This window comes from Macrotis lagotis, chromosome 3 (assembly GCF_037893015.1).
Source record: "Macrotis lagotis isolate mMagLag1 chromosome 3, bilby.v1.9.chrom.fasta, whole genome shotgun sequence".
In the NCBI taxonomy this organism is placed as follows: Eukaryota; Metazoa; Chordata; class Mammalia; order Peramelemorphia; family Peramelidae; genus Macrotis; species Macrotis lagotis.
Window position 1 is genome coordinate 24,954,483 of NC_133660.1, and position 17,750 is coordinate 24,972,232.

Here is a 17,750-nt window from a genome sequence, read left to right on the forward strand (position 1 = left end):
GTATATTTTAGATAGAGAAAATGGGTCCAGAGAGGCAATGATGACAGATATGTCATTCTCACTGGTAAGAGCCCTCACAAACCACATCCTGTGTTTGTTCCTCCCTACCAGGCTACCTGGTAGCATGTTCCTTGATTTTACAGATTTGCTTCTATATATATTTTTAAAATAATTACATTTTATATATAGTATACAAAGATTACTTTTTATTATTTTAATTTTCTTCCAGGTCTGGCAAATCCGTGTAGATCTCCATCTGTTAAATCACGATGGAAACATTATTGATGCTGCCAGCATTGCGGCGATTGTGGCATTGTGTCACTTCAGAAGACCTGACGTGTCTGTCCAAGGTGATGAGATCACACTGGTAAGTCTCCTAGCAGAGGTTGGGGGATCCTTGTGGAATGCTTGTTTCAGTGATGCTAATGTTTGGGGCTAAAATCCCAATCAACCTAACACAGCACCAACGGCAGAGAGATGCTTCTCAGTGGGTGTCATGGATAGAAGGCCACCTTGGCTCAGAGTAAGCCTTTTGTTCAGGTCCTGCCTCTGACATGTTGGAGCTTTGTAACTGGGAAGTCACTTCAGTTCTCAGTGACCCTAACACATTCTGGCAGAGAGAGTTTTCACATTAGGAATTCTGTACAACTGATGAAATCACAACTCTAGACCAAAAGACTGTATTAAGGTAGTTGTGGTTCTAGATGTGGTTTGGATGGAAGAAAATGTTCAGACTCAGGAAGAGAAGGATGCAGGAAAAAATGTGTAGGGTTGCAGTAAGGATTTTAAAAAAGTGTGATTTGATGGGGTGGCTAGGTGGTGCAGTGGATAGAGCACCAGCCCTGGATTCAGGAGGACCCAAGTCCAAATCCTGCCTCAGACACTTCATAATTACTTAGCTGTGTGGCCTTGAGCAAGCCACTTAACCCCATTGTCTTGCAAAAACCTAAAAAAAAAAAGTGTGATTTGAGAATCCACCAGAAAATGATAGAAGTTTCCATTCCAGTTTGTTAAATGTGCTCCCCTCATTAGATCCTCTCAACTACCCAGTGACAGTCGAGATACAGCTCTAATCCATTTTGCAGATGTAGAAGCCAAAACCCAGAGAGGCAGAAGGACTTGCCTACAGTCTCACTGTGGGTTACAGTCATGCCCAAATACAGTTCAGTGCAACCCACCTTGACTAAGAACCTTCTAGTATAAATGCCCTTTGATTGAGGGGTAACCAAATGAGACTTGATACCTAATAGAAAATCAGTGTTCCATGATAAAAAGAGGAATGGGACAATAACAAGAAATACATCAAGACATCTGTTTCTGGCATTTTGCCAGACAGTACAGATAAAAAGAGCAAAAACTAAAGTATTCCCTGCCATTTGAAAAGCATTTTGCTGGAGTTGGGGAAATACAGCAGAAACAAAAGTAAGCTAAGACAAGGAGATTGGAGGAGGCAGGGGGTTTAACCACTAGGGACCTCTTAGCTTTGAAGGACCCTGCAAGTTAGAGATGAGGAGGGCCCAGGGCAGGATTACCTGGTATATTGTTATAGGAAAAAGAATATCAAGTTCAGGGAGCTCCAGGGTGGTTATAAGGTAAGAGCATATGGAGGAGACTAATGTGAAACAAGACTTGAAAGACCTCAGATGGTAGACTGAGTAGTTTGGGAATCTCTAAAGATTTTTGAGAAGGGACGTGATGGCAATCAGACCTGTACTGAAAAGTGTATGAGCAGCCATGGGGAAGATGGCTTAGAGAGAGAAAATACAGGAAGACCAGTTAGCAGGCTTGTGCAGTACTCAAGGCAAAGGTTTAAGGGGGGCCTGAATGTGGAGATGGAAGAAGAGGATAAGTGCAAAAAAATGCTGGAGGTAAAGGCAAAAAAAAATCTGGTAGCTGTTTGGCTGTGTAGCATGGGATTGAGAGAGAAGAGTCCACAAGGGCCGGATTAGGATCATTAGGAGAGATTGGCATCCAGCAACAGTTGGAGCAGTGAGTTTAGGAGGACGGTTGAGTTTCACTTTGGACTTGTTCAGTTAGGGGTTCTAGATGAAACATTAAGCATCAATGCAAGATTCTAGAGATTAAAACTAGATAGATGTGGGAGTCATTTTCGAATGATGGTACAAAGGGCAGACCAAAAGGGAGAGAAGAGAAAAGGATCCAAGACAGATCTTTGGGAATATCTCTTCTTCCATGATAAAACAGCAAAGGAGACTTGAAAAAGAATAGTTCTGTACGAGGAGAATTGGGTGAAAGCAATGTCCCTCAAGTCAAGAAAGGAAAAATCTGTCTCAGAGGTCAGGATAGTCAGAAGGCTGAAAAGCTGCCCAGAACAGAAATAGGGTGAGGACTGAGGAATGGCACCAGTATTTGGCAACTGAAAGAGCTGGTAACTTCAAAGAAAGGTGCCTGTGAGGTCAGAAGTGTAAGAATCACACAGTGCTAGAGAAGTAAGTGGGGAGTAAGGCAGAGAAGGTTTGGAGAAGTGGCGCAGAGGGAGAAGGGGAAGAAAGGGAGACAACAACTCCCCACCATCTTGAGTCAAGGGAGCCAGCTGAGGTGAGCAGGGAGCCCCCAGACCTTCCCTCCTGGCCCAGGCTGTCAGGGCCATGACCCAGTGCTCTAGGAGGTAACCAGAACACAGGGTGTCAGAGAGAGGGGAGGAGGAAATTAAAAGATCCAGGTTGGAGGAAGAGCTGGTTGATAACAGAGCCAGGAATCCAGATGGCAGTGGGGTGAGACAGGTAGCAGGGGACATCTGAAGTGTGGGGACAACAGGAGGCAAAAGAAGAAACAAAGGCCTTAGCGAAACATTGTTATAGTGTCCATTGTCCAACCAAACACCAGAGGAGAGCTGGGCCATCCAGGCAAATGAGTGTAAGTGGCTGGTCATTTGGGTTAGTAATGGGATCAAGTATGGACTATTAGGGGACCTGAATTTGGATACTGCCTCAGACACTGACAAGTCCTTTAATCTCTTAAGTCCTCCATTTCCTCCTCTGTAAAAGGGGTCTAGTAGTATTTATCCATCTAGATCCTAGGATGGTTCTGAGTAAATTGTTTTGTAAACATTAAAGCACCATACAAATAAGGGGGGTCCAGGGCCAGGTTGAACTTATGCTCCATGGTCCTTTGTGTTCCTGAAATGTTGGGAAAGAACTCCCCCCCCCCAAAGGAGTAGCATATCCTTTTGTCTCTGAGGCTGGTAATCTCTGATAGATCTGAGTCTAGTACCCTCTGAAGCCTAGAAGCTCTCCTGGGGCCAAGGATTTAGTGGCATCATATTGGCATTTGGGTGCCTGAGGAGGAGACTGAAAGTACACTTGGCACTAGTGCAAGAACATGAGTCATCCCAAGGTGATACACTTGGAGGATGCTTCGGCACCTGCGTCCCTGGCAGCCAACCCACATTCTCTTGTGGCTCTCTGGAGCTCGGGTGTCTGGAGATTGTTTCATCCCCCCCCTGAGGCTTCTCCTGGACTGATACCCTCAGACCCAAGGAACACAAGATCATGGAGGCATGGAGAGGGAAATGATTTGTTTGTATTGCTTGAATTTATAGTTACTGGCCATTGTGTTTTTGTGCAGTATACACTGGAAGAACGAGATCCCGTACCTCTGAGTATCCACCACATGCCCATCTGTGTCAGTTTTGCTTTCTTCCAGCAAGGGTGAGTCACGGGAGGCTTATCATCAGCACAGTACCGAATGTCTAATCTGCAGCCGCTTCAGAAGAGTCTCACTGAGGGATCTGTGAGGACCCCCCCCAACATACACACACATACAAGTGCACATACATGCACTGGGAAAACATGAACATCATCATTATTCCATGTTGCCAAAAGAATGACAGAGTAAGATTCAAGTACGAGACACTGAAGTTGCCACTCCTGACTGTTGTCACCTGGCATCCCTTGTACAGTTAATGAATGCATGATAAAGATGGAAATCTGGGACTGCATTGGGATAGGAGACTTCCAGGGGAGGAATCTCCCTCTCTCAGTGAAGGTCAGCCCTAAGATTAGGACTTGACCTTAGAGAGGTGACTGGCCCAGGGTTCCTCCACCAGGACAAATCAGAAGGCAGGTGGGAACTTGGGGAGTGAGGACCTGGAAAAAGGTGAGGGCTGGGGTCAGGCCCAGAAACAACTCAGTGGACTCATTGAATTGATGGGGAAGAATTTCATTGTAAGATGAGCAATTTTGATAGAATATAATCAGAGTTTAGAGATAATTTTAGTTTTGCCAAATAATGGCATTTATTGTACTTGGAAATTTGAAATGAAATCCAAAAATGGAAGAGGTTAGGGGAAAAAATGAACCTGGAATAAATGTAAATCATATCCACATGATCTGTTTTTTTATTGAAACACATAAGTCGGGGCAGCTCAGTGGCAGTGGATAGAGCATCGGCCCTGGAGTCAGGAGTACCTGAGTTCAAATCCAACCTCAGACACTTAATTACCTAACTGTGTGGCCTTGTGCAAACCACTTAACCCCATTTGCCTTGAAAAACCCAAAAACAAAAAAAAAAACAAGTCATCTAGTTAGGCACAGACAAATTACGCATTATTTGAAGACAGTAATATTTGAGCTTTCACAGTAATTGCCCTGTAGGATCTTCAGAGAGAAGCATCTAGCATTCAGTCTGTCATCATTCTCTCTGACTTGCTTTCTGACAGCATGAGATGCCATCAGTTTAGTTTTGGTCATTGTATTTCTGATTTGTTCTGGACTGTGAATATTAATTAAAATATTAAACTAATATTAATTCAGAACTTACTTATTGGTGGATCCCAATGAACGAGAGGAACGCGTCATGGATGGCCTACTTGTGATCGCCATGAACAAGCATCGTGAGATTTGTACTATCCAGTCCAGCGGGGGCATCATGCTGCTCCAAGATCAGGTGAGCTGTTGGTAGATATGATGCTGGGAAGACCCCAAGACTAGAAGAGGAGGTTTGTGTGTGAACAAGGCTAGTTCTCGGCCATATGGAGCTAATAGGTGCTGGTCCTTATTAATACTCAGTATTTCAGAGTTCCACACTGTGAATGCCTCTTCCACAGTGCAGATCACCTCTCCATCTCTGGGTCTATGGAAAGTAGCCATGACCAAAAACTTTCCTCACTCAGTGCCAGCACTCTGGCCATGGGTTCCCCTGCCTTGGGCAAACCTGCAGTGATGGAGGATGGGCTACCTATAGCCTGAGCTAGAGTGTCATTGGCATCATGAAGGCAACCCCCCCCCCACTCCCATTTACTTCTCTTCAAGAGGAGGCACAAAGGGGAGCATGAATGTTAATGATGAGGGAGCAATGTGGGGAATTGTTGATTCTTGTAAGACTTAGAATCTGAACCTTTGGTAACCTAAGTGGTGCGGACACTAAGCTCAAGTCTAGATGGAAGTGACATTGAGGATCCAGAGAACTGAAAGCATGATGCAAGCAGACCTAATCCATGCCGATCCTGTGGTCTTGGGCAGGGTGCTGAACTTCTCAGGGATAGAAGATGCTGTGTTTCCTTGGTAGAGACTGTCCTCATTCAGGAATTCCCTAGGCCAATGAAACCAGACTTTCCTCCTCCCCCCTGTCCCTGCCATCTAAGGATGATAGGGGAAAATATCTGAGGTTGGTTTTTGAACCTAGCTCAAGCTATAAAAGCCTCTATTTGAACTGATGCTCAAAGCAGTGTTTTGTGGATATGAAGTATCTTTTCTCAAGGGATCTGAAAGATGGAGAGAGAGCAAATGTGTGTGTGTGTGAGGGGGGATTAACAGCATTGTTTTTTATCATAAAATGTGACCACAAGGACACAGAAACTCCCCCCCAAAAAAAACCCGCCATTATTCTGTTTTCTCAAAAGTTTTTGTCTGTACCTGCATTGAGGGTATCCTTGATAAAGGTATAGAAAAGGAATAAGGAGGCTCTCCCAGATGAGATTCTGTAGGAAACCAGTCCTGCATGTGACTGAAAGGTATGCTTAGTGGTTGTGATGATGAGAAATGAGACCTTGATGGAGCAGCATGCTGCCCTAAGGGCTCTTTCTCGCAGTGTGTCAGAGGCCTGCAACATCCTTAATGAGGTTCAAGCCTCTGATTATAAAGTTAATAAGCGAGGCAGAAGACGCTTGCTGCTGTCATGTACTTGTGCAGCCCTGAGGCCCTTCCCATTCTGTCAAAAAGCTTGGTGCAGATGGCGTCAAGCCCAGACACGCCGCACTCTCCCAATGAGACCGACAGGCACGGAGAGCTCAGCCTGCCAACCCTGGAAAAATCAAGTGTAGAGAAAAGGCCTCTAGTCCAGACCAGACGATATGCATTTGAGCAGCACTCATCTGTTAGTGATGACCAGCAATAGATGGGGACATTGAGCTGAGTCCAGAATCAGTCAGAAAAAGGAAAGCCAGCTGCTACTTTGAGGTATGGTCATGAACCATGGATGCTGCCCCCTCCAGAGATTTGAAGGTGAGGATGACCCCAGGGAGGCCTAGCAGGCACCAGCACCTGACATTTACCCAGAAATGATGAAGAGAGACATAACCAGGAGTGAAGGTGAAGGAGCCCTGAGGCCTGCGTGTCACTCTGGCATCTAAACTTGCCACCTGTGGGTTCAGCAGTGGCTGCTGGGGGATCAGCATTGGAATCAGCAGAGGAATTCATTTCCTACGGCCAAGTAAGTGATATAAGGGACCTCAAAGGGCATCCAGTGTACTGTCCTCAGTGCAGCCTGGAGAGTCATGGAGCTGGGATCAAATGTGCACATTTAATGGGTGCCTTCTGAATGACTGAGGTCTGCATCTTTGGCACCATTCCAGAACACCTCAGCCTTGGCACAAATGGCCTTTTGAAGAAATGTAGGATGTCATGAACATTTCACCCAACGGGGCAGCTAGGTGGCACAGTGGATAAAGCACCGGCCCTGGAGGAGTATCTGGGTTCAAATCCAGTCTCAGACACTTAATAATTACCTAGCTGTGTGGCCTTGGGCAAGCCACTTAACCCCATTTGCCTTGCCAAAAAAAAAAACATTTCACCCAAAGAGAACTCCTGCTTTTCTGAAAGAACAGCTGGTGACCGAAGTGCTGTAAAACACATTAGGTCAAAATTCAAAGGACCAGAACTTTAAATTATTTTGTCTCAGACAGTTGAGGTGTTTTTTTTTAATTGAGAAATTCTGGGATTAGTGATCATAGTGGCAGTCGTCAAGCTAGTAGTTTCAAAGTCAAATAGAAATGGGGCACAAAGAGGTATCTTAGAAAGCCCGGTTAACATTATTTAACAAATATTTACTGTAGTTTTGTTCACTTTGTTAAATATTTCCCACTTAGTTTCTAATTTGGCACAAGGGTGTTGTGGCCTCCGTAGGGCTGCTCTGCTTGGCACCTCTAGTACATCTCTGACTCCCAGTTCCATGCCCATTCATCATTTGAAGAACATCAGCACTGGAATTCTAGTTATCCCTTCCACATTGCAACTTTCCCTATTGCGGTTTCAGTATATAAGAAATGAAATAAAAATTGGAGGGGAGATTTACAGATACCACAGGTGACAGCTGAAAGGCAGTAGATGACCTAGAAGAGGTTTAGAAACTTAGAAACGCATAAGCTACATTTTACAATAAGAGACTATAAACAACTCAAAAGAAAAACATGGGGTAGCTAGATGGCCCAGTGGATAAAGCACCAGCCCTGGAATCAGGAGGACCTGAGTTCAAATTTAGCCTCAGACACTTAATAATTACCTAGCTGTGTGGCCTTGGGCAAGCCAAAAAGTTAATACTATTTTATCAACAAATATGTCTTTATTGAGTGCTTACAATGTAGTCAGCACTGTGAATGGAGGCAGAGATGAGAGGCTTTTTGTCCAAGGTGCTCTTGTTCTAATGGGAACAACAAACCTGGTCACAATTCTGTGTACAAGCTCCAGGCAGGAGCAGTCATGAAATGTTTAATTTTAGATCCAAGACTTGTAGACTTTTTAAGAACTTGGAAATTCTCCACATTCCTTTTTTTTTTAAATAGCCCTGTTCCCAGGTTGTTTTGACCTTTAGAAGCAAAGAAGCAGACCCAAATTAAACACACTAGTGGGAATCTCAAAAGGACTTTCAAAGATACTTCAAAAGATGATAGGAACATAATTACCTAGCTGCGTGGCCTTGGGCAAGCCACTTAACCCCATTTGCCTTGCCAAAAAAGCCTAAAAAAAAAAAATGATGGGATTGAAAATCTCTAGCAAGAAATAACTTTTATATGCCATCCAATCTTTTATTGCTGTTGGCTTAAATCATCATTTGAGCAGATGACACTTGAATAAGAGACTTAATTAATCTCCATTTCAAATCTTTTAAGTAACAAAATACTACCTTTAAGTCATAGGAAACATTCCAAAGATTGTATTTTTCTCCATTTAAAAAATAAGCACCTCTTTAGGCAAAGTTATTTAAATTTGTGGGCAATGTTTTTAGAGGTAGAACTAGCTTCATAACTGAGATGTGCCTGTTTTTATTGTATTAGGACAAGACATTTGCCAGGCTTTATTCTTTCATTAACATTGGCTTTCACAAACAGGTTTTGAGATGCAGCAAAATTGCTGGTGTGAAGGTGGCGGAGATCACAGAACTCATACAAAAAGCCTTGGAGAATGACAAGAGAGTGAGGTGGGTATGATGGAGATTTCAACTCCTCTGTATTCTTAGCCTGTCTGACTTTTCTCCAATGCATATAAGAGCAGCCACATATTCCACTTTCTTATGTAGATGTTCTACTTAGTGTTGAGACTCTTTTATCTTATATTTTCTGATTTATCTCTCATTAAAAGAAATTTGCTGGGGAGGCAGCTAGGTGATGCAGTGGATGGAGCACCAGCCTGGGGGTCAGAAGGACCTACCGGAGTTCAATTCCAACCTTAGACAATTACCTTGGGCAAGTCACTTAAAAGAGATTTACCAGGTTAAGATAATTCCTCTAAGTTACTGTGACTTCTTAAGGAACCAAAAGTAATAGCATTTATAAATGTTCTCCAGTTGAGTAGTTCCAACTGGATATTTTTTTCACATGTGGGATGAAGTCATGATAGCCAACAAAATGCAAAGCAACCTAATTTTGAGGTTCCTTGCCTATTATTAGATCAATTATTTTGCCCTTTTATTTTCTCACCAAAAAATAAAACAGGAAAGAAGGTGGAAAGTTCGGCTTTGCAGAATCGATAGCAAACCAAAGGATCACAGCTTTCAAAATGGAAAAGGCTCCTGTTGATACATCAGATGTGGAAGAGAAAGCAGAGGAGATCATAGCTGAAGCTGACCCTCCTTCAGAGACGTATCTGGAATCAGTGGCTATTTTTTGTAATAAGAGATCAGAGGAACCTAGCAGTGGGCCCATTACACACTAAATTTCGTGCTTCAGAGCTATTTATCATTTGCTTTTTTTCAAGGTAGTCATTATTTATTGAAATCTAGCTAGCAAAATGAAAAGTTAACATTCTGCTCCTAATTTTGCCTCCACAAAGATTTAAAGAGCCAGGCCACGCTATTCCATTGCTGGTAGATGTGTTTAGCTTAACCAAAATTTTGGGGACACCTGAATGTTATCTTTTGCTCTGTATCATAGAAATGACTGGGTCATATTTCTATTTGGTGCACAGCCTTTTATCTCAGCCATACTCCAATCGTGTTGTCAGTTCCACTGATGCTAAGTGCATATAATGGCCTATGTAGCTGACTTTATATGCAGAAGCAAATTGTGGGTTCATATGATTCTTAAGGGGAAAAAAAACACATGTGCATGGTATCAGATCAGATTTTGGTTGGTTTTTTCATTTCCTTGACAAGTTGAGTGTTTCTAAACCGGTGTTATGGACTCCTGGGACTGCCCAGATTGGAGAAGGGATAGAGAATTCCTGGGGCGAGTTGGAAGAGGAAGAGGAGGAGGATGAAGGGGGCAGTGATGAAGTCACCATTCTTGACAGTGTCAAGATGGAAACAGAAGACCAGAATGTTGGAAACCATATTGATGATGGTAAGTTCTGCTGATTAATAGTGACAGCTGAGCCATTGGTTTTCTTCAGCTCACTGCTTGGCTTCCCTTACTCCTTGGGGAGCTTTCCTGCTGAACCACATGCTCCTCAGGATAGCCAAGTCAACCCACCCCACCCCAGATCCTAGTCAGGAGAGAAGATAGCCAAAAGATGAATTGGGATCCTTAGGAGTCAATCAAGGTGACAAATCCATGCCCAAATAACCCTGTCAAATTGATTTTTGCAAGTCTGCAAAGGGAAATTGAATTCATTATCATTTGTAAAAAAAAAAAATAGCCTTGAATGCTATGATCTCAGGCTCTGAACTTGATGGGGGGAGGAGTGACTAACTCACTTCTTTGTGCAATTCTGCTATAACAGGTGGGGGGGGGGGGGGAGTGTCCCTGTGATTCTGAACTGAATGCATCCAGGGGATCAGAGCAACCTGACAAGCGCTGACCCACACCGGACTGTGCTTTCCTGAAAAGACAATTAGTTTTTTTTCTGGAAACGAAATTCAATAATTCATTTAATGAAATCTATATATTACAGCTTTGAATAATCCATACAGAAAACATTTATTGCAGACCTGCTATTTACATAGAACCCCTTACAAGAAATAAAATACAGTACAACATGGTTAAAGCTGGCCAAATGTCCTCAGACAGCCATCTCCTGACATCAGCTGATGGGGGGGGGGGAGAGACTTGTAGCTATTCTGAAGTTTACCTAGTAATAGGAACTACAGCTTAAGCTCAATAACATCTAACTTAATGTGCTTTTTCATTTTTTTAAAGATACTCCTATAGTTCTGTCAGATAGTGAAGAAGATGAAATCATTATTTTAGAACCAGGAGAAAATCCAAAGAAAACAAGGTAACTGATTATTTCTGATTTATTTCAGCAGTTATTCATGTTAATGCAAACGTGAACCCAACTCTTGATACTATATTTCAATATCAATATTTTCTGCAAATGTGAAACTTTAAAATGCATATTTAAGTAGCTAAATCTCACCTTAATCTCAGCAAATGGCCAAAGGTCCTTTTTATACTGAATATAGTAAATTTCTATGACCAAAGCACATGAAGGTTGGAAAAGGCAATTTTTTTAAGTTTTCTTAAGAAAATCCCTGGCCTGCCTTCTACCGGACAGTTCATTGTACCTGATAGCTTCAGAGGGAAGGCACCACAGACCTGTGGTCCTGACAAAAGATTTTTCATCATTATTCAAAGGGAAACAGGGCCTAGCAATTGCTTTTCCTTAATTGTGAAAGTCTAGTGGGACCCTGGCAACAGAAGCAAGGGTCCCAGGCAGTGATTGGGTCCTGCTCTGCTGACAAGGGGCCTGGAAGGTACCAGGCTCCCCTCCCTGCAGAACCTGAGGGAACACCTAACTAAAGGAAGGAAATGTCTATAATCTCAGATGCTTTGATTTCATCTGTTTACAGGATACAGGCCAACTCCAAACAGGAAAAAGTCTCAAGTAAAAAAGCAATTAGAAAGAAAAAAAAGAAGACGGCAGCTAACTAGAGCTTTCAAAGTACATTATTGGAAAATATTTGGGACTGTTTATATTTTCTTGATTTAAAATAAAAGCATCTAAAAAAGTGTCTCATGTAACTGGATTAATTTGAGAGGTTGAATCTATTAGTGCAGGCAGCTGTGAGACAGGTGCAGGGTCTGTGGCCCTGGAGACTAACCCTGGGGCAGCTGGGCCACAGAATCATTTAATCTCTTAAAATTTATTTCCTTTACCTGAAAAATGGGGCTTGTTTCTATCCCACATCAGATCCTAATTTGTTGTCAGGCCCTGGATCCTGCAAGTTACTAGCTCTACAATCCATAATTACTATCAAGGATCACTTGGGAGTTTCCTCCCTTCCATTTTGAGTTTGGTCAACGTCACTAAGCCTACAAAGAAAACTTAGGCGTGGACTGTTGATGCAGGCTTCCCCTATCTGGAGCAGCCTGGGAGTCATGCCCTTCTGCCCATCAGCAGCTGCCTCTGGTCCTTGGCAGTCCATGAGTGGCATGCATCATCAAGAAGAAGGGCTACATATGGTTTCTGGTTTAAAATCTCATTCTATTTGATGCTGCAGGAGAGCTGTTTTGGCAGCACAGGCAATGGGCGAGATAGGGCACCCTGGCAGGGACCGGCAGAAAAGGCCAATGGTTCCACAGGCATCCTTCCCGACCGGAACACTGTCCAGTCCTGCCCCAGAGGAGTGTGTCCGAGCTCAGGGGCTGGGAAAATAGATGAGCAGACACCAGGAGGGCCGCCAGCATTCTGAACTTGGCATCCTGGAAAGCCTCCTCCTGGGCTCTCGTACCACACTGTAAGGGAGCCAGGTTCAGCACCTTCTGATCCTAAGGGGTGAGCTCCCCTCCTCACTCTGCATAAACACACCACTTAGATCTGCAGCTAAATATGCAGGACAATTGCACATAGAAAAATTTACATTTAAAATCATAAAAATCAAAACAAGGTACTTCATAATCTGTAAGTGACTGCTCGAGCTTCAAGAAGCAAGAAGAGAGCTGAGCCTGATGAAAGCACCCAGCACGGCCCTGCTGGAGAGCCAGCTCCGAGCTCGGGCACCTTACAAGTTTAGTGTCTCTGGAGGATTGATGAGGGACACACCGTGGTACCTGCACAGGCAAGAGAGGAGAGAGAGCAGAGGGATGCTGAGCACAACTCCTGGAGGAGCAGCCTTGGCTTTGCCCACCCTCCCTTACTGCACACCCTGGCTCAGCGCAACCACAGCCTCCCTATGAGGACATACTGCACAGGTGGGCACCTAGTGCTTCCTCTCCACATGTCTAAACTGAGAGCCTGGGCAGGAGCAGCTTACTAAACAATTAGGATTGAACAGCCATTTTCATACAGATGCAAAGCCCCACAGATAGGGTATCAGATCTTTGCTCCTCAAATCTTGCCCCCCCCCCTCTTGGGACAGGCCAGAGGCCCTATCACTTCCCTTTGCCCCTTCTGTATCACCAGCTCTAAGCAATGGGGCCTGCAGGCAGACAGTAAGCACATGATGGGTGCTTCTGACTTCAGAAACAGCATGTATAAATGACAAGGACAACCTGCCACAGTTAGAAAGGCTCTTGCTTCAAAGGGGTTAAATGAAAAGATTTTCACTTGCTTACTTGGGTGTCTTGTATTTTTCTCGTATAGACTGCTGCGCGTGCTGTGGCGCTCTGAGGTAGGTCTGGTGGAGATCCATTAGGCAGGGCTTAAGACTTTCCAAGGTGTATCCTGTCTGTTGAATTAATGACTCAGGCTACAGGAAAGGGACGAGAGCAGAGAAGGATGAGGCTAGTTTGTATCAAGGGGAGCCCTGGCACTGAGCCAGAACCGAAGAGCAGAGTCACCGGCCCGGCTAGCTGCAGTTTCTCTCCCCTTTGGCTTGATGCACCCTGATGTGGATAGATCGCTCCTTTCAGTAGCTTACTAACTGGTTTGCTTTTCTGCAAAAGGGAATAAAGTTTCTTCTGCCCACATGGCAGGATCGTCTCCCCAAAATGATTTGTAAATACTCATATTGGTAAGCCAAAAAACATAACAGCTTTCTTCATAAAGGAGCTGTTGTAATACTGACTTTTCCTTTTAATAAAAGGAAAGCAGATGATTATAGCGATCTTAAACTTCATAAAAACAACAACTCTACAGCACAATTTACAATGTCACAAATACATACCCAGCTTTTCCCAGTGATCGTGTAGAGTGCTATATGAAAGGCAGCTCCTGCGGTAACTGATGGTAAATATTTCAGGTAAGGGTCAGCATCGATTAAGCTTAACTCTCCCAGAAACTAGAAATGTAAAAGTTTTCTTATTTAATCATTGTGCACATTTCATTTCTACTTAAAACATTAGCAAAAGTTCCATGTGTTCATGAATATAGTGTTAAACTGGTGGGAATAGTTAATGAGTCATCACTTGCCCTCTTTTCATCCTAATCAGTTCTTGTCAGTCATTGGCTTTCCTGTTGGCTCTGGGCCTCAGGAACCTCATACTTGAAAGGAGGGATTGTAAGAGGCCAAGGACCAGTGAAGAGACTCCGAATGAGTCCCCCAGAAGGCTGGACTGAAAGAGCAGAGGAGTTTACTCTGGAGAAGAAAAGGCTAGGGTCTGGGGCTCCCCTCAAGCGTTTGATTTCACCACAACTGGTTTCCTAGGTGGTATTTTATGCCTTCAAAGCATTCTGATGGGGACCAGATTCCTGATGTAAAGGGTGGGATGGTTTGCTTTGTAGAAAAGAGGCAAAAAATCACTGGCCCCAGAGAGCAGAAGCAGGCCCAGCACACAGAGATCCCTTACCATGGCTAAACTTTCCACTTTGGAATTGGCCTGCTGCTGATGGAGGAAATACTGAGTGAGGAACTGGTTGATGGTTGGTGCAGCGAGGTCGAAAGCAAGCACCTTGAGCACCAGGTGCTCCATTCTTAACACCTGCTTCTTGGTGTATGTGTCATCCGTGATGTACACAAACTCGGCCACTTCTGGGGGGTAGATCTCTTCAAACTTTCTACGGGAAAGAAAATCATCCAGGACAGTCAGACACAGCTAGCCAAAGCTATCACCAGAGACCTGACCAACAGCCTGCCGGGAGCTCGACGACATTCCAGCGTTCTAACTCTTGGTGGCTCAGGCCCCCAGCAGCACACCCCACACCCCACACCCCAGAGTTCCTCCTTTGGTGCTGCTCTTTCCAGGCTTTCCATTTCTTCCAGCCACCCAGGCTCTACCCTAAAGAAAATGAGTTGCTAAGTCTTGCCTATCTTAACACTGTTTGGCTCAGAGCCTCCCCTTCCCACCCCCTGGCTCAGGCCTGGACTCTGGTATAGCCTCCCAAGCTGAACAAAAGCTGGTACCTCGGGGCTCCAGGATAGACACTGCTACATTCTAGCACCTTGCCTCCCACACTTGGAACCCTGGTGTCCTTCCTGCCCCCCCCCCCCCCGGCCTTTCTTTGACACCAATTCTCATCTCCACATTATCCCACTCAGGATGAAGGCTCCTTGGGGGCAGAACTCACTAGCAGAGACCCAGGTCCATCATGGGATGTCACGCTGGCCAAATGCAGCTCTACCATCCCTGGGTTCTAGGGGGTCCCTTCCCTGCTCTAGGCCTCTGACACTTCATGTGGAGAACTCTGTTGGACCCCATTTTTCCCCCCCTGGCCTTGATGCTGCCTTGGATCCTGGGCCAAGCGAGAAAATCCAGATGGGGTGGGGCTCTAACTCATCAAGGAAGAGTCTTTTACTGGATGGGGCCTGCTAGGGCTCCAGAATCACTGATGCCCATTGTGTAGGGTAAGAAGACTGATGGAGCTATTTCATTATTACTGAGGATAGGGACACAAGGCTGTTGATGAGTCAAAAGCGAGGGACTGAGGAAACCAACTAAGCACGGACACCAAGGCCGAGGAGTACAAAAGGAGACAGTCCACCCAGAACAGGATGAGGAGTGCACAGCTGATGCTGAAGGTGGCAGCCCCCAACCAGGGACCCAAGAGGGTGCCAGCTTTCAAGGTGATCACCTGTCTGAGCCACCTCTAAACCTGCCAACACCCCCCCCCCAAAAAAAGGAAAATCCTATGTGTGGGCATGCTCTGAAAACTCCTTGCTGAGCTCAGCTCTTCTGAAAAGCACATTTAGAAGGAAGTTAAACTAACACATCAACTTTTTGAAAAAATGCTAAGGTCTTGCCAAGTCAGACCTGTAATAAAAGGAGGGTATGTGTTGGCCCACCTCCCCCCCCCATTATTTGGTTCTCGAATACAGGCCTGGTTCCAGCCCCAGGGATCTGACTTACGAGGCAAGGAGCATGGCTGCGGTTCCAACCAGCTGAAGCTTCCCCCGCAGCACCGACATCGAGGACAGGAACCTATCAATGTAGTTCACAGCCAAGTGGAGAGTCTCATTCTGGAGTTTGTACTCCTCTCCCACTTCCACCAGCCAGTCCACTAAGATGGCACGCATGCTGTTGGTTATATCCGGTTGCTTCTTCATGTAGCCCACTTTGGGCTTACACTTAACCTGGTAAGAGATTTGAAGAGCTGGAGGTCAGGGAGGCTGGACCCTGTCCATTGTCCTGACTAGTCCCTTCACCAACTCTGATATACCTCCATTTCTCTAAGGTACAGATAGATGTCTTCATGGTAGTCGGGGACTTCATTGACATTTGGTGGCTTTTCCTCTGATTCCAATACCACGGACATGTCCATAGTGAGGGGAGATTCTGAGAAAGTTTCAGAAAATACAGGACCAAGGTTAATCATTTTGAAGGTGACTGACCAGTCAAGCCTGGTGTATGGATTCATGCAAATGACATCAACCCTCTTTCTACTCATCTCTTGATAACAATAGCAACAGTTTGGATTTCTACAGCACACTTTGGCTTTCCAAACACCTTCCTTAACAATCCGACATCCAAGGAAACTGAGGTCAAGAAGTATAGGCGGCACCGGCCCTGGAGTCGGGGACCTGAGTTCAAATGCAGCCTCAGACACTTAATAATTGCCTAGCTGTGTGGCCTTGGGCAAGCCATTTAACCCCACTGCCTTAAATAAATTAAAAAGAAAAGTCTAGGCAAGAGCCAAGGTGGCCCTGCCAGCATCCAGTATCTTGGGCGCCCATACTGTTGCCCTCTGCGAGCCATTCTCTCGGCCCTCCTCACGGGCCCCGGACCCCAGTGAGAGCGCTGGCCCTGGCAACAGTCCTAGGCCGGAGCCCCACAAGCTGGGGGGCGCCAGGGCCTTGCCCAGCTTAGGGCCGCTTCTGAGCTCAGGCCCGGGGGCTTCCAGGCCGAGCTCCGCACGGAGGGCGGACGGGACACTCGGGGCCGGCTTACGGCCGCATCTGGAGGAAGCTGTCCTGGGGTGCCCCGTGCCCGCGCCCCCCGCCCCGGGACTCACCGAAGCTGCCGTCCATGGGGTGGTCGAGCGGCGCCAGCGGCTTCCGGGGCTCCCTGGGCTCGGGCAGGGCCAGGGCCGAGCTGAAGCCCAGGGCCTCGTCCTCGGGGAACCCCGGGGACCTCTTGGCCGGGCCGCCCCGGGCCCCGTGGCCCCCATGCTCCGCTTCGTCCACATGAATGCTGAAGGCGGGCTGCTTGCCGGCGGCGTTCCAGGGGGGCACCGAGCCGGGCTCCTGCGCCGCCGCGACCTGCAAGGGGAAGCCGGGCGGCGGGCTCAGGGCTCGGACCCGGGCCGGGCCCGGCGCGGCTTGACAGCTGCCACTTCCTGGGGGGAGGGGGCCGAGCGCGCGGGCGGGCCGGCCCGGGATCCCGCGCAAACGTGCGGGCCGCTGCCGGGCCCGGCTCCGGGCGCCCGCTCCCGCCCCCTCCCCCCGCGGGGGCGCCGCACCTGCTCCCGCGGGCCCCCCCCCCCCCGCGCCCCGGGCCCCCTTGCAGCGGGGCCGCGGAGCCCGCGCCCCCCGCCCGCGCCCGGCCCCCCGCCCGCGCCCCGCGCCCCGCGGCCGCCGCTCACCCTGCGGCTCTTGGACTTCTGCGGCGCCAGGGTGGCCGCGGGGCCCGGGCCCAGGCAGGGCCCGGGCCCCGGGGCCCGCACGTTAGCGCGCAGCACGCCCAGCACGGTGCGCGTCCTGGCGGGCTGGGCGCCGCCGCGCTTGTCCGGGTGGATGTTTTCCTGGTTCTCGTCGGGGCCGGCGTCCCGGGCCGGCCTGGGGGGCTGCGGCCCCGCCGCGCCGGCCGCCGTGTGCCCCAGCAT

General features: G+C 46.9%; 2 protein-coding genes across 2 annotated transcripts in view; one reads left to right on the forward strand and one right to left on the reverse strand.

Moving 5' to 3' along the window:
• EXOSC9 (exosome component 9) overlaps positions 1–11,639 on the forward strand; it is a 17,116-nt gene extending 5,477 nt beyond the window's left edge. The window contains exons 5-12 of the mRNA XM_074228340.1: positions 230–367; positions 3,589–3,671; positions 4,776–4,908; positions 8,567–8,655; positions 9,170–9,316; positions 9,834–10,015; positions 10,811–10,889; positions 11,464–11,639. Coding sequence (XP_074084441.1) covers positions 230–367; positions 3,589–3,671; positions 4,776–4,908; positions 8,567–8,655; positions 9,170–9,316; positions 9,834–10,015; positions 10,811–10,889; positions 11,464–11,545 — 933 coding nt within the window. The 3' untranslated portion in view covers positions 11,546–11,639. The remainder of the gene's footprint in view (positions 1–229; positions 368–3,588; positions 3,672–4,775; positions 4,909–8,566; positions 8,656–9,169; positions 9,317–9,833; positions 10,016–10,810; positions 10,890–11,463) is intronic.
• CCNA2 (cyclin A2) lies at positions 9,825–17,750 on the reverse strand. Its single transcript, XM_074228339.1, has 8 exons — positions 17,511–17,750; positions 16,941–17,187; positions 16,149–16,264; positions 15,839–16,062; positions 14,342–14,549; positions 13,720–13,833; positions 13,169–13,302; positions 9,825–12,664 (listed from the first exon to the last, which is right to left on the reverse strand). The coding sequence occupies exons 1-8, from the start codon at positions 17,748–17,750 to the stop codon at positions 12,616–12,618; spliced, it is 1,332 nt and encodes a 443-aa protein (XP_074084440.1). The 3' UTR covers positions 9,825–12,615.